Source organism: Tympanuchus pallidicinctus, unplaced genomic scaffold (genome assembly GCF_026119805.1).
Source record: "Tympanuchus pallidicinctus isolate F22 unplaced genomic scaffold, pur_lepc_1.0 scaffold5, whole genome shotgun sequence".
Taxonomy (NCBI): Eukaryota; Metazoa; Chordata; class Aves; order Galliformes; family Phasianidae; genus Tympanuchus; species Tympanuchus pallidicinctus.
Genome location: NW_026294769.1, coordinates 60,388,161 through 60,402,633, shown reverse-complemented (window position 1 = coordinate 60,402,633; position 14,473 = coordinate 60,388,161). Strand labels below are relative to the sequence as shown.

At 34.9% G+C, this 14,473-nt stretch overlaps 1 protein-coding gene across 2 annotated transcripts in view; it reads left to right on the top strand.

Annotated features, from left to right (window-relative positions):
• CSMD3 (CUB and Sushi multiple domains 3) overlaps positions 1-14,473 on the top strand; it is a 512,773-nt gene that overhangs the window by 350,945 nt on the left and 147,355 nt on the right. For both annotated transcript variants that reach the window (XM_052703606.1, XM_052703607.1), the window contains 4 exons: positions 107-263; positions 3,662-3,853; positions 10,077-10,203; positions 10,888-11,090. In XM_052703606.1, the coding sequence (XP_052559566.1) occupies positions 107-263; positions 3,662-3,853; positions 10,077-10,203; positions 10,888-11,090 (679 nt within the window). The remainder of the gene's footprint in view (positions 1-106; positions 264-3,661; positions 3,854-10,076; positions 10,204-10,887; positions 11,091-14,473) is intronic.

The following is a 14,473-nucleotide window of genomic DNA, read 5'->3' as shown; positions in this document are numbered from 1 at the left end:
GCAGAGCTATCCTCCCTCTTAATTGAAATGTAGAGAATTATTTTCAAAATCAAATATATGCATTTATTTTCTTTTAGTGACTGCAAAAGTTGCATTTTTCTTACAGATCTATGATGGCAAAGACAATACTGCTCATCTGCTGGGTGCATACACTGGTGCATCATTAAGAGGTCTGACGCTAAGTAGTACTTCAAATCATTTATGGTTGGAATTCAACTCAGACACAGAGGGCACTGATGAAGGCTTTCAACTTGTTTATACCAGTAAGTATTTGAGAAAAAAATAGTAACAGATTTATGATTGTAAAGGAATGAAAAAATAATTTCTTTTAAGATAAAAATGCAATCCAATGATGAACAGCGATAAAATCAAATGCAAATCACTCATTAAAATAATCTTTTCTTTTTTTTTTTTTTTTTTAAACTCCTACACTAAACAGCATACTAAAACCAGGCTTTCAGAGTACTTTCTCTAATTTGATAATTGAAGTTCTGGTTTTTGTTTGTTTGTGTTTCTAGAGGGTTTTTTGATGTATTTTCCGTATTGGAGAGGATAAAAAAGTAGAACTTCAGGTAAGAGTGCTAGCACATAAAAATATTTAAACGTGAGGGTAATTTTAAATGTGAAACTTAATAGAATTGTTTCATAAATATTTGTTTATTAAAATAAATTCTCCATCTTTAGACTCACATTCAATACAAATACTGCATTAGACTAACAATTACTGAACTTGAATGATTGCTTAAAATAATTCCTGAGCTGAAATAAGATCTGAGATTATATATTATTTTACTTTTTTTTTTCAATCGTGTAAACAAACAGCTCTTCCCAACCATTTTGGAAGCAAATAAGAGATTCCAGACAAAAATTTCTTAACTCTATGCAGACTGACAAAATTAACTGTAAAGATTAGAAGTGAAATCTCTTCAGATCTTTGTTTTATAGAGCAAACATATCTACATCTTGTTTATCAGATGGTGAATTATGAAAATACACACAGTTGTTTCTTCAGGAAAAAAAAGAGTTTACTGTCTTTGGAAGAAGGGACCGGCAGGCAACTTGGAAAGAGTATACAGTTGTTGCTAGGATATGCAGAGGGAAAATTAGAAAGTAGAAAGCCCAGCAAGAACTTAATCTGACCGTCACTGTTAAAGACAATAAAAAGGTTTTCAGAAATTTATAAACAGCAAGAGGATGGTCAAGAGAATTTCCATCCTTTATAGGATGAGATAGAGAAAGTTACCACAGAGGATGAGGAAAAGGCTGAGTCTTAATGTGTTCTTCTGTCTTTAATAGTCAGACTAGTTATCCTCAAGGTATTCAGTTCCCTGAGATGGAAGGGGATGGGGAAGAGAGTTCAGGAGGAAACAGTTAGTGACCTGCTATTCCACCTAGATGGAGGGATCCACCCAAGGATACTGAGAGAGCTGGTAGAAGTGATTGCCAAGCCATTTTCCACCATTTATCAACAGTCTTTGACATCTGGGGAGGTCCCAGATGAATGGAGACTCACCAACGTGACATTCATCTACGGGAAAAGTCAAAAGGAATATGTAAGAAACTAAGAAACTACAGGATTTGAGTAGATGGTCTTGAGTGCAATCATCCAATGTGCAAGATAACCAGGGGATCAGATGCAGCCAGCTTGGGCTTAGGAAAGGCAGGTCCTGCTTGACCAATTTGATCTCCTTCTATGACCAAGTGACCTGCCTCAAGCATGAAGGAAAGACTGTGGATGTAGTCTACCTAGGCACTTTTGATTCCATCTTCCACAGTATTCTCCTGGAGAAGGTGGCAGCCTATGGCTTGGGCAAGTGTACTTTTTGTTGGGTGAAAAACTGTCTGGAGGACCTTGCCCAGCTCTTCAACCAGTGTACAGTCCACCTTTGTCCTTGCATTCAGCCCTTCAGCAGATTCTCTATGGAGATTTTACGGGAGAAAATGTCAAAGGCTTTACTGAAGTCACCACAAGGTCTACAGAATCATTGTGTATCATCAAGGATACACTGTGAGCATTCATTAAATAGTCAACTATTGTCATTTTAGGTCCCTCACATTATGTCCCTACCTGCATGGTATTCTTCCATAGCAACAGAGATCTTCTCATTTTGGTCTTACTATCAGAACTGCCTTCACTGTGCAAGTAGCTCAAATAAACTTGCAGCTGAAAACTGCTCAGGCAATGTAATTACATGTTGTTTTTTTCATCCTCAAGAGGAAAGTGATCAATTAAAAAGACTACTTGTTGTTCTGCCTTCAAGTAGGCAGATGTGAGAACTTTTCAGTGTTCTAGACATTTAAACTTATTTTCACTCAACACAATCAACATATTTTCTTATAAAAAAGGAGAAATTCTGACTGGTCAATAAGTATCCAAACTGAAAATATGAAAATAGCTTTTTCACATGAACCTTTTTTTAGCCTCATTAGAACTTCGAATAGTGTGGTCTGCAAAAGGAAACAATAACTCACTTAGGAATTAGAAAAGTTCTGCTGAGAAGCTGTGGAATATCTTCAGGAGGTGGGCCATTTTCATTGAGATGCTAAATGAGCTGAAATAAGAGCTGAGATAATATATTATTTTACTTTTTTTTCAATCGTGTAAACAAACAGCTCTTTCCAACCTGATATGTTTTGTCTGCAAAATAAAACTTTGAACATTTTTTTCAATGAGTAGTAATGACTCAGTGCTCATGGAGAGACTATGAAAGGCTACCAATGGCTCATCAGCTGAACATAGTGAACTTTAGTGAACAACGCAAATATGAAAAATCCTTCATTTGCTCTGTGCTAGCTACACTTAGAAATATCAAAGTGACACAAACTGTTTTGTCTATGTGTTAGGTATACAAGTTAGAACTGTATGGTTGTTTTTTTTTTAATGTTCATTTTTGAACAAAGTGGGGTATGGAACTGCTTCTCAGTTAATAATAACAGGAAACCTTATTAATAGGATCTTCTGCCTAAATTATAATTTGCTTCCCCTGATATTTCCCAATAACCTTATATTCTATATAATGTCATTCTTTTTCCTTCTTGCTCTACATCGTTCAATTCTGCAAAATGTCCTTTTTTTTTTTTCTTCTTGAATTTGCTACATTGTTATCATTGTTATTACTTGCTAAGTGTAGTGTTTAAATTTACAAATTATTGAAAACAGGATTAGGATAGGAACTTATGAATGTAACAGTATTTCTGTATTACCAGATTTGCTATTGTGCCATTCCCATGCAAGGTAACAAACAAATCTACTGTGTAGTTTTGTCTATGAGCTATAAATGTCTATTCACAGACTAGATCACCGTCAAAATAAATAAGAATTCATTTTAACAGCTATTTTATAAATTATAATATTGTTTTAGAACTCATTGACAGCTAATGTGAATTTCGTTCTCAGTCCTTAATTGAGCTCTTGGGGAAAAAAGGGTTATGACAATCTTGCAGGCTCAACTTCAGTGTACTAGACAGTATTACTCTGAGATATAAGTGAGGGGTATAGACTGCCTACTAAGGCTGTTTAGAAACAGAGATGAAACCTTAAATATACTGTTGCTTGAATTCTGAAAATATTTTATTTCCTCTGGAAAACAGAAAATCTTAATTTCATCAATGCATTTATCTGCTTGATTTTTTTAACAAGAGTGTGCTACTCCTACCACAGGTTTTGAACTTTCACATTGTGAAGACCCCGGTGTGCCACAGTTTGGATATAAAATCAGTGACCAAGGTCACTTTGCTGGAAGTACTATCATTTATGGATGCAATCCAGGTTACACACTCCATGGAAGTAGCCTTCTAAAGTGTATGACTGGAGAAAGAAGGGCATGGGACTATCCTCTACCATCATGTATTGGTAGTAGACCTTCATTTTTACCTTTTTTTTTTTTTTTTTTTTTAATTTAAACTATTCTTTGAGTATAAAGAAAGAGAAAAAAAAAAAGACAAAACAATCAACCCTTAGGTTTAGCAAATATTGTTAGAATGATGTGAAATCTGATCTCTACATATACAAATCTATTCATATATACTTTCAGAGATCTCTTTAGACCTTACATAAGTCTACCTGAGTGGTTTTGCCTTTTTCAGTTTTAAAAAATAAAGGTAGTAATTATTAAACATTCATTCATCATGTAATTTCTAGCATATGAAAACCTACTTGTAGTTAGAAAATTGACAGGATAAAAGCATAAGTCCAAAAGCCAGAAGAATATGCACTTTATGAGAAGTTATAAAACTAGGATGTTTTTTTCCTAACTGTATCTTATGCTAAAAACAAACAAACAAACAAACCTTTTCACATATTTACCTATAAATGCTACAAAATAAGTTTAAAAAGAAAAAAAAAAATCAACATATAAAGTTACTAGGTTATCTGGAGACATATTATGTTTTTATTATTTGGCTTTTGGCACTGTGATGCATAACATGATATTATACACTTTATTATAATATTGCAACAACTTTTTAAGTGCCAGTATCTACAAGCTCAATTCCTTCCATTAGAGGGAAGAAATAAGACAAGATTAAAGCACTCTAGTAATTGTCTTCTCTTGCTTTCATCTTCATTTAGATGAAATGAGTAATGGACGAGTATAAAAAGTAAAAGATGAAATGCACTTTGTGCCTGGTTTTGTTTTGACTGAAAAAGTGTACTTTATAGTATCATAGAATGGCCTGGGTTGAAAAGGACAATAATGATCATCAAGTTTCAACCTCCCTGCCATGGGCATAGTCACCAATCACTAGACCAGGCTGCCCAGAGCCACATCCAGCCTGGCCTTGAATGCCTGCAGGGATGGGGCATCCACAATCTCCTTGGGCAACCTGTTCCAGTGCGTCACCACCCTCTGTGTGAAAAACTTCCTCCTAATATCTAAACTAAACCTCCCTTATCTCAGTTTAAAACTATTCCCCGTTGTCCTATAACTGTGCACCATTGTAAACAACCATTCCCACTTCTGTTTATGCTCCCTTCAAGTATTGGAAGGTCACAATGAGGTCTTCCCGGAGGCACCTTTTTTCCAAGCTAAACAAGCCCAGTTCCCTCAACCTTTCTTCATAGGAGAGGTGTTTCAGCCCTCTGATGATCTTAGTAGCCTTCCTCTGGACCTGCACCAAGAGCTCCACATCCTTCTTGTGCTAATAAATTCATCAAGATATAAAATTCTTTTAGAAAGATATGCAACAAATAAGACGTGAACAGCTCTTTGAGAAGAATTAGGGAATAAATGTTTAAGTCCCAAACTTGTTGCAATCCTTTGAATATTCCCAGTGATAACCAACTGCTGTTGAATATTTGAAAATGAAGAATTAAAAGAAAACATAGCACTGGAAAGAGTAAGCAGAATCTAGGAAGTATAGAGAGAACAAATGGTAGTTATAGAATCATATAATCATAAAATCACAAGCTTGGAAAGGACTTACAAGATCATCTAGTCCAACTGTCCTCCCACTACCATTAGTAACACAAGCTACTAAAAGGTATCTCGTAGCTCCTCTTACAGATGCCTCTTGAACACTGCCACCACCTTCCAGGGCAGGCCATTCCAGTGCCTGAACAATCTCTGAGAGAAGTTTTTGCTTATGTCTAATCTAAATCTCCATGGCGCATCTTATGGCTGTTTCCTCAGGTCCTTTTTGTTGCATGGAAGAAAAGGCCAAACCTCATCACAGCCTCCCTTCAGGAAGTTGTTGAGTACAATGAGGTCTCCTCTGAGTCTTCTCTTCTCCAGACTAAACAATCCCAGCTCCCTCAGCCGCTCTTCATAAGATTTGTGTTCCAGACCCCTTACCAGTTTTGTTGCCCTTCTCTGGACACGCTCCAGAGGCCTCAATGTCTTTCTTGTAATGAGGGGCCCAAAACTGAACACAATATTTGAGGTGCAGCCTCACCAGTGCTGAATACAGGGGGATGATCACCTCCCTTCTCCTGCTGGCCGCACTATTCGTGGGCCAGAATGCCATTGGCCCTCTTGGTCACCTGGGCACACTGTTGGCTCATGTTCAGCCGAGCATCAACCAACACCCCCAGGTCCCTTTCTTCTTCACAGTCATCCAGCCACTCAGCCCCAAGCCTATAGCACTGCATGGGGTTATTGTGGCCAAAGACCAGGATCTGGCACTTGGCATTGTTTACCTCATCCCATTCACCTCAGCCCAGTGATCCAGCTTATCTAGATCCCTCTGAAGGGCCTCCCTATCCTCAGGCAGATCAACGCAACCTCCCAACTTAATATCATCTGCAAACTTACTGAGGATGCACTCAATCCTGTCATCTAGGTCATCAATACAAATATTAAACAAGATGGGCCCCACTACTGACCCCTGGGGGGTAATGAGTTGCCAACTGGAGTAAGAGCAAAAGGATCAGATAAAATGTTGTGAATGATGGCAGAAAGTTGAAATTAAAGTTTTTCAGTTCTTTCATTAAATATTAAAAGAATAGGATGAACCACCATACTAATATACATGCATATTTGTATGAGTTCTTGAATAATTTTAAAATGAACCAAGGTAAACCTATCTGAAGTTACTCCTTCATTTTCTTAATGATTTTGTAACATTATTTTTAATGATTAATGATCTAGATGGTGTGCTGTGTACTATTTCCTCTAATTGTGGGAAATTCAGTTTCACCATATTCTAAGCAAATATCCAGAGATTCCAATAATTTACATCTAGATGGAATACAGAAAGGGGATTTCTAGAACACCTCATGGATAGGTGATAAATGCTGTTGTGTCTTGTGAGACATGGACTGAGTTCTGAAGAAGGTCCCAAGATGAGTAACATACATTATCTTTCAATTTAATTATTCAGCAGTACTCTCTTCAGTGTTTAGATGCATAAAACTGAAAAGACATAGGTTTGAATTAGGAAGTGAGTCATCTTTCAAGAGCTGGTAAAAACTTCAAAACTAAAAACCCAAACCTTCAGTAAACGGAAAGGTGAAGCTGGACCTCTGGGGAAAAGTAATGATTTTCTGCATATCCTTATGGTCTTCATATTATTTTTCATTTTAATAACAAAGAACTGCCCAACTGTCTTTTAAAAGATTAAAGAAGTTAAGCAGCTAAGATTAAGATTTTGATCATCACCAGGCTTTTTGTGAAAACTGCATTATAATAGTTTAAAATGTCTTATATAGATGAATCTATTTGGAATGTGAATCAATTTATGTACATTTGTTGAGTTTTAAATTAATGCCATTTCAAATGCATCTTTACAGTCTGCTGTTAAGACAGTTCACTTATCCATCTGGTTCAGAATACCACATATAAAGAAAAAAATCCCAGTACATGAGACATAGCTACTCTGCTTAAAAAATAAAGAAAGAAAGAACAAAACAACAAAAAGTATGATTTATAAAATGATTTTCCTTTATTTGTTTACTTTCCTTTATTTTAACCTTTTCTGTAAATTAATGAAAGTATACAGATTGTGTTAAGCGAGCTTTTGAATGGTTTATATTGATTTTATTTATTACAGTAAGGCATTTTTCTTTTCCTAAGTGGTAAAACCATCTATTTGCACCCAGAGAAGAGTTAAACTACTGTAAAACTGTTGTGTATATGAGCAATAGCTTCTGTCCCAAGATGAGGATTCCTTAGGCTTGGCTGAATAGATGTTAAATTAATTTTAATTGAAACAAGTAAGATTTTTGTATAGTCAAGCTTAAGAATTCAAAAGGTTTTTGAATAGCAGTTGCAAATGATGTTATTGATTTCCACACACCTTCCAATTTTCCTTTTTAATTAACGATCACTGCTGATGCTTAACATGCTACTAAAGGAATCCACTATGAATCATTTAAAATGCTCAAGCAATTCACATGGTCTGGGTTTCTTGGATTGAAAAATATACAATAAATTATGTGTTAGTAATGCACTGTGAGGAATATTGCTAGGAGAAAACAGGGAAGCAGGACAGCAGTTAAGAAATGCATGAGAAGATCAGAAAAGAGAATGTTTCAATTAAAAATGTTCTGGAGAGAAATGAAAGGAGTTACACTGCAGAGGATTTTCTGCAGAACTGAAACTTCTTTTAGATAGTTCTCACAGTATATCCAAACAAAAAACTGAGTGAACAAATCTTTGAGACTTTAAATTCAATAATGGATTAAATAGCAGGTAGAGAAGATGAATCAACAGTGGTATTGATTCCTGGCTTATGGAAACTTTTTTTTTCAACATTCACTTTTAGCTAGAATCATATTGAAACTACACTTCTTTGCTGCAAAAGAAAATTGGAAAGGAAAAAAAAAGATTTTTGTAACACTCCTATGTTTTTTTTTTTTTTTTCTAAAATCTTGCTTTTGAGTCATTTTGCATACTTACAAGAATCCAGCCCTACTCAAGATATTTTGAGTTTACAGGTTGTTGTGGTAAACTCTGAGAAAACTGGAAAAGAGTGATGCTTGGAATGAAATATTTTTAGGTTGACATTCACAAGTAATTTTATTTATCTGAATGTTTATGAGTAACATAAATCAACAGATACTTTAATTTGCTGCTACAATGATAAGTTGACTTCAAAATGGTACTACTGTTTCAGTATCATACCATGCAAGAAAGTGACATTGACAAGACAACAACAAAACTGTTTTCAAGCAGTTCTAGTTGTATTAAATATAACAACAAAACTTAACCACTGAATTTGCATAATGCTATAAAGATTAATACGTATTTGCTTTAACTTGAAATCCTTGAATTTTTAGAACTGACATTTTAAGATAAAATTAGGATTCTTGGTTAGGACTGCACTCACACATGAGCAGTTTGGAGAAAGAAGATAAAAGGGATTTTGCCTTGCTACTTGTTAGTGACACCTGAAGAGTTACTAGTGGCACATCATGACAAAATCATAATAACAATCTAACAAATTATCTTTCATGAAAATTAGAATTTATAAACTTAGAATTGTTTAGTAATCTTGGATAAAATGCAATTCATTTATAGTTTAATTTGGTTTGTCAGTAAGCAAATTTTTCTTTATTGTGTAATTTATTTATATATATATACTTACACCACTGGAAGAATAATAGACAATTATTATCTTCTGAACTGAATAACTTCAAAATATTTACATATATAGAGGGAGCTTTTAGTGATGGTGTTTTAAAGATATAAAATGCCATCTGTTTCTAAAAATTTGTTTTTGTTATAGCTGAAAAATCCATTAAGAGTAGCATTTCAATTGCACTTGATCAGGGAATTCACAGGTCATAATAGATCTCTCAACTACATATTTTAAGAGATTTTATGTGATGTTACATCAAAACAAAAATGCATTGTAACTATACTAACCTATCTAATCAAGCCATTATTTTGACTTTGACTAAATGGACCTTAAAAGGAAAGGGGAATCAGAAAACTTTAAAGGCCTATGGGTCTGTATTTAAAAAAATCTAGGTTTATAGATTATCTAGGTCATATAGATTATGAAATGCCGTTTTGCCTAGTGACTGGCTGGCTGAGGCCAACTAATAGGGAGCTACTTACCATCTATTATCCTCTAAGAAACGTAGCTTCACTGTGAGGACAAGTCTCAGGTAAGAAGTCTTGCACCTTTTTTATTTTCTAAGTTGAAAGACTTTCACTCTGAGAAGTCTGCTTTATTTTATTATGTTTCTTCTTTCATTTTTAAAATTTTATTCCCTACCTATTAATTTGTAAATTTATTAATTTAATTATACTGGTTTAAAGTGCCATAATGCTCTTGCTTTTGTTTTTTCAATTTTTTTTTAATGATCTTTGTTTCTTTTATTGCACAGTGGTACGCTTTCTAATTTATGTGTATTCAAAATTATTAGAAAGACATAGATGCTAATATATATATATATATATATATATATATATATATATATATACAAAAGTACTCAGATAAAAATGTTTAGAGTTTCTTGAAGTATTTGAAGTCTTTATCTGAAAGTTTTAGGGCACGTAGTCAGGTTTGCTGTGTTTCAATCATGTTACTTATTTGGCAAAAGAGTAGATATATAAGTTGATTGCTCTGATGATTAGTTGGAAAGCTATCTGCAATAGATTAATAGTAACATTATGTAATGTTTTCATTAGCTGAGTGTGGAGGCCGTTTTAAAGGAGAATCATCAGGAAGAATCTTATCTCCTGGTTATCCTTTTCCCTATGATAACAATCTGCGTTGCCTGTGGGTGATTGAAGTAGACCCAGGAAATATTGTCAGGTACTGAAAACAAATCTTATAGTTATGATAATTATTTTGCTTATGTAACAAGTAAAACTTGTCCGTTCTGATAGGGAAAAAATGGAGATTTAGAATTTAAGATGCTGTTCAAAGGCAGTATTCATGACGTACTCAGCTTGAATATGTAGTTTGGTGTTGAAACTATTTGCTTTTCAATAAATGTTGTTTGGTGAAGATCAGTCTTGAAAATTTCTTGTCATTTTCTGAAATGTTTAATAATTTTAGACTACTCTGTGTGTACAAACTATAACTATTAACAGAAAGTATGTTTAAAAGAAACCAAATTACGAGGAATGTAATTGTGTTGCACATAATAGTGTTTTATGAAAAATGAAACTATTTTATGGAAAGCCTGTGGAAACATACAGATTATTTAAATAGTTAATGCAATAAATTTATTTCACGATTCACAAATTCAAATGTTACCAGTTACAAAGGACTTCTGCTTTCAAATGTATTTCTGTATTAAGATTATATGTACCTAAAGATAAAAGCATGAAAAATATTTTAGAAAGCCACATTCAGAAATTGAAGTTTATTTGCTTTCTTACTTTGGTTCATTGGTTTAGGTTTATTGTTTTGTTTTGTTTTGTTTTGTATGTGGGTGTTTTTACATTATTAAGTAGAATGAAATCTGACAATAATAACATGGTGTTCTTACAGCCTCCAGTTTCTTGCTTTTGATACTGAGGCATCGCATGATATTCTACGAGTTTGGGATGGACCACCTGAAAATGAGATGTTACTCAAGGAAATTAGTGGATCTCTAGTTCCTGAAGGCATTCACAGTACACTCAACATAGTAACAATCCAGTTTGACACAGATTTTTATATCAGCAAATCTGGGTTTGCCATACAGTTTTCAAGTAAGTTGATGAATCATTCATTCCTTCATTTATTTTTATGAGTTGGCTCACTCACAGATAATTGTACTGCTGGCAGCAATTGAAATAAGTGACATTTCTAATTTTGGAAGGAAAGAGATGGACCAAACTAATAGATTTGTTGTAAAGCTGTGTTTTCATTTATATATATATATATAAATATATATTTATATATATATAAATATATATATATATATATACATACATAAAATCCATGTTTTGTTTCAAAAGCGGTTTGGAAGGCGTAGGAATGCTTACAGTTCTCACTAGTGTTTTTTTCATGAAGGGGGTGATATCCTTTTCTAATCAATGAAAATTTCTGCATTCAGAGACATCTAAGCAGAATGTTATTCTTGCTGTGCTTGTGTAGGATGAAACAGGAAACAGCACTGCAGGAACAGCAGTGTCCTCCTTTTTGCCTTCTAACACTATTTTATCTTATTGACTTTACCAGCTGGCAGAATGCTGACAAATCTAAAACAGCTGTTTAACTGTCATTAAATCCTTTCATACACTTTTTGAATTGAAATATAAGAAATAATTCAATGAAGTCTATGTTTACCATATTGCTGCTCACTAAGTGTTTTTTTTTCAAGTATAGCAAGATATGATCTCATGCCACCATTTTGTAAAGCAGTAGAAATGTTTCTAACATGGACTGATGTATCTTGTAATGATAACATTGTTTACCTTGTGCTTTGTATACTTGGTAGCCGTATTACCTCATTTTTTCCCTACCCTCATTCTTTCAACATGTATAAAAAAATACATGAGTACATATATGATGATTTGAAGGAAGAATGAAGTATATGAATGAGAAGACAATGTAAAATATTTGACTTGTAATGAAAGAGTGACTCTTTTCCACCTGATTTATTTATTTGAAACCATGAATAAAACTTGTAATTCCTTAGGTTCACAATTTTTTTTTGTTTGTTTGTTTTTAACAAGACAAAAGCCGAGTCCTGCATTTCAATCACCAGAATCCTCATGCAATGCTGCAGGCTAGGGGCAAAATGGCTGGAAAGCAGTATGAAGAAAAAGATATGGAGGTGATAGCCGGCTGAACACAAGCCAGCAGTGTACTTGGGTGGCACGAATGCCAGTGGCATCCTGGCTTGTATCAGAAATGGTGCAGTCAGCTGGAGCAGGGAGGTGCTTGTCCCTTTGCACTCTGCACTAGTAAGGCCGTACCTTGATTACTGTTCAGTTTTGTGCCTCTCACTATGAGAAAGGCATTGAGTCCCTGAAACATGTGTAAAGAAGGGCATGGAAGCTGTGAACAATCTGGAGCGCGTGGCTTACAAGGAGCGGCTGAGGGAACTGGTATTGTTTAGTCTGTAGAAGAGGAAGTTCAGGGGAGATTTTGTCACTCTCTACAGCTACCTGAAAGAAAGTTGTAATGAGATGAGAGTCAACATCTTTTCAGGCTATTAGAATGGCTTAGATTGGAGGGGACCTTAAAGATACTCTATTTCCAACTAGCAATAGGATGTGAGGTAATGGAGTGAAATTGCTCTAATGGAGATTCAGTTTGGATAACAGAAAAAAATTCTTCTCAGAATGTTTGGTAATGCATCAGAATAAGCTGCCCAGAGAGGTGGTAGGGTCACTGTCCCCGGAGGTTTTCAAGAAAAGTGCTGATGTGGCACTGAGGGACATGGTTTAGTAGGCATGCTGGTGATGGGATGATGCTTGGACTGGATGATCTTCACTGAATCACAGAATATCAGGGATTGGAAAGGACCTTGAAAGATCATCTAGTCCAACCCCCTTGCCGGAGCAGGAACACTTAAGTCACACAGGAATGTGTCCAGGTGGGTTTTGAGTGTCTCCAGAGGAGTCGCCACAACCTCTCTAGGCAGCTTGTTCCAGTGTTATGTCACCCTCACCATAAATAAGCTTTCTCTTCCTGTGTTCCAGCTTGCACCCACTGCCCCTTGCCCTATCATTGGATGTCACTGAGAAGAACCTGGCTCCACCCTCATGACACTCACCCTTTACATGTTTGTAAACATTACTGAGGTCACCGATCAGTCTCCTCCAAGCTAAAGAGACCTAGCTCCCTCTGCTTTTCCTCCTAAGGGAAATGCTGTGCTCCCTTTATCATCTTTGTGGCTCTGCATTGGACTCTCTCAAGCAGTTTCTTGTCCATCTTGAACTGAGGGGCCCCAAACTAGACGCAATATTCCAGAATGTGGTCTCACCAGGGCAGAGTAGAAGGGGAGGAGAACCTCTCTCAACCTCTAATCACACCCCTTTTAATACACCCCAGGAAGCCATTAGTCTTCTTGGCCACAAAAACACAGCGCTCACTCATAGTCACCCTGTTGTCCGCCAAGACACCCAGGTTCCTTTCCCCCTTTGCTGCTCTCTATCTTAGCTCTTCCAACCTTAGTGATTCTATGACCATGTACTGAGTTTATTCAGGTTGTCATTTAGGTGAATTGGAAAAAAAAAAAAAGGATATATGAAGATCAAGAATAGAATTACGTGCTTAAATGGTTGTGTTTTGGAAATAAAGCCATAAGTAGTTAATGTTAAAGTTCCAATATTTTACCTGAAAATGTTTTTTAGAGTTTCATTCAAAAGGAGAGATATTTTATTTAATATTTTATTAAAATAACAATTTAAAGGACCCATAAAATGTTAGTGCTTTAGTATTTCTCTAATTTGTCAGTTTGGTTTTGCAGATTAATTTCTATCTGTTAAAACTAATAACGGCAGAAAATACCAAATTAAAGCAGAGGAAAGCCTAGAAAAGCTGATATGTTATATAAATAGTAAAAAGAAAATCATAATTTAATCAGCATTTCTTGAATTTCTGGAAGAAATGACTATGAAATCTTCATATAAACTTAAAACTTTTTCAGCTTCTGTGGTCTTCTCTGAAGATGGTGAAGAAGGAGCATAACACAAACCATATCACACAAAACATAAAAAATAAAGTCTAAAAATGTGTAATTAAGAAGAGTATTTTAAGACTTTATATAAATAAAAAGAGAACCTCTGGGTATTTAACAACAGGATAGCAATATAATGATTTTGGAACATCCTGTCTAAATAAGAAGAACCACTCTCAAAATACACATGGAGAACACAAAGCTTCCCTTAAATAATAAGAAGAATAAAAGGTTTACAGCAGCCAGAAAGTAATGTACAAACAGAAAATACTTGCTAGAGCTTACTTTCTCTGAACTGTCTGCATGTAGAGTCTCCATACATCCTGGAAAAATGACAATGTAATGAGCAGTAATAACATCATTTGGACAATAAATTCTGTAAAAAATAAAAAAAATAAAAAAATAAACAAAACAGGTCTGTAAGAAAACTGAAGGAGAAAAAGAAGGTAATGAGTACATATT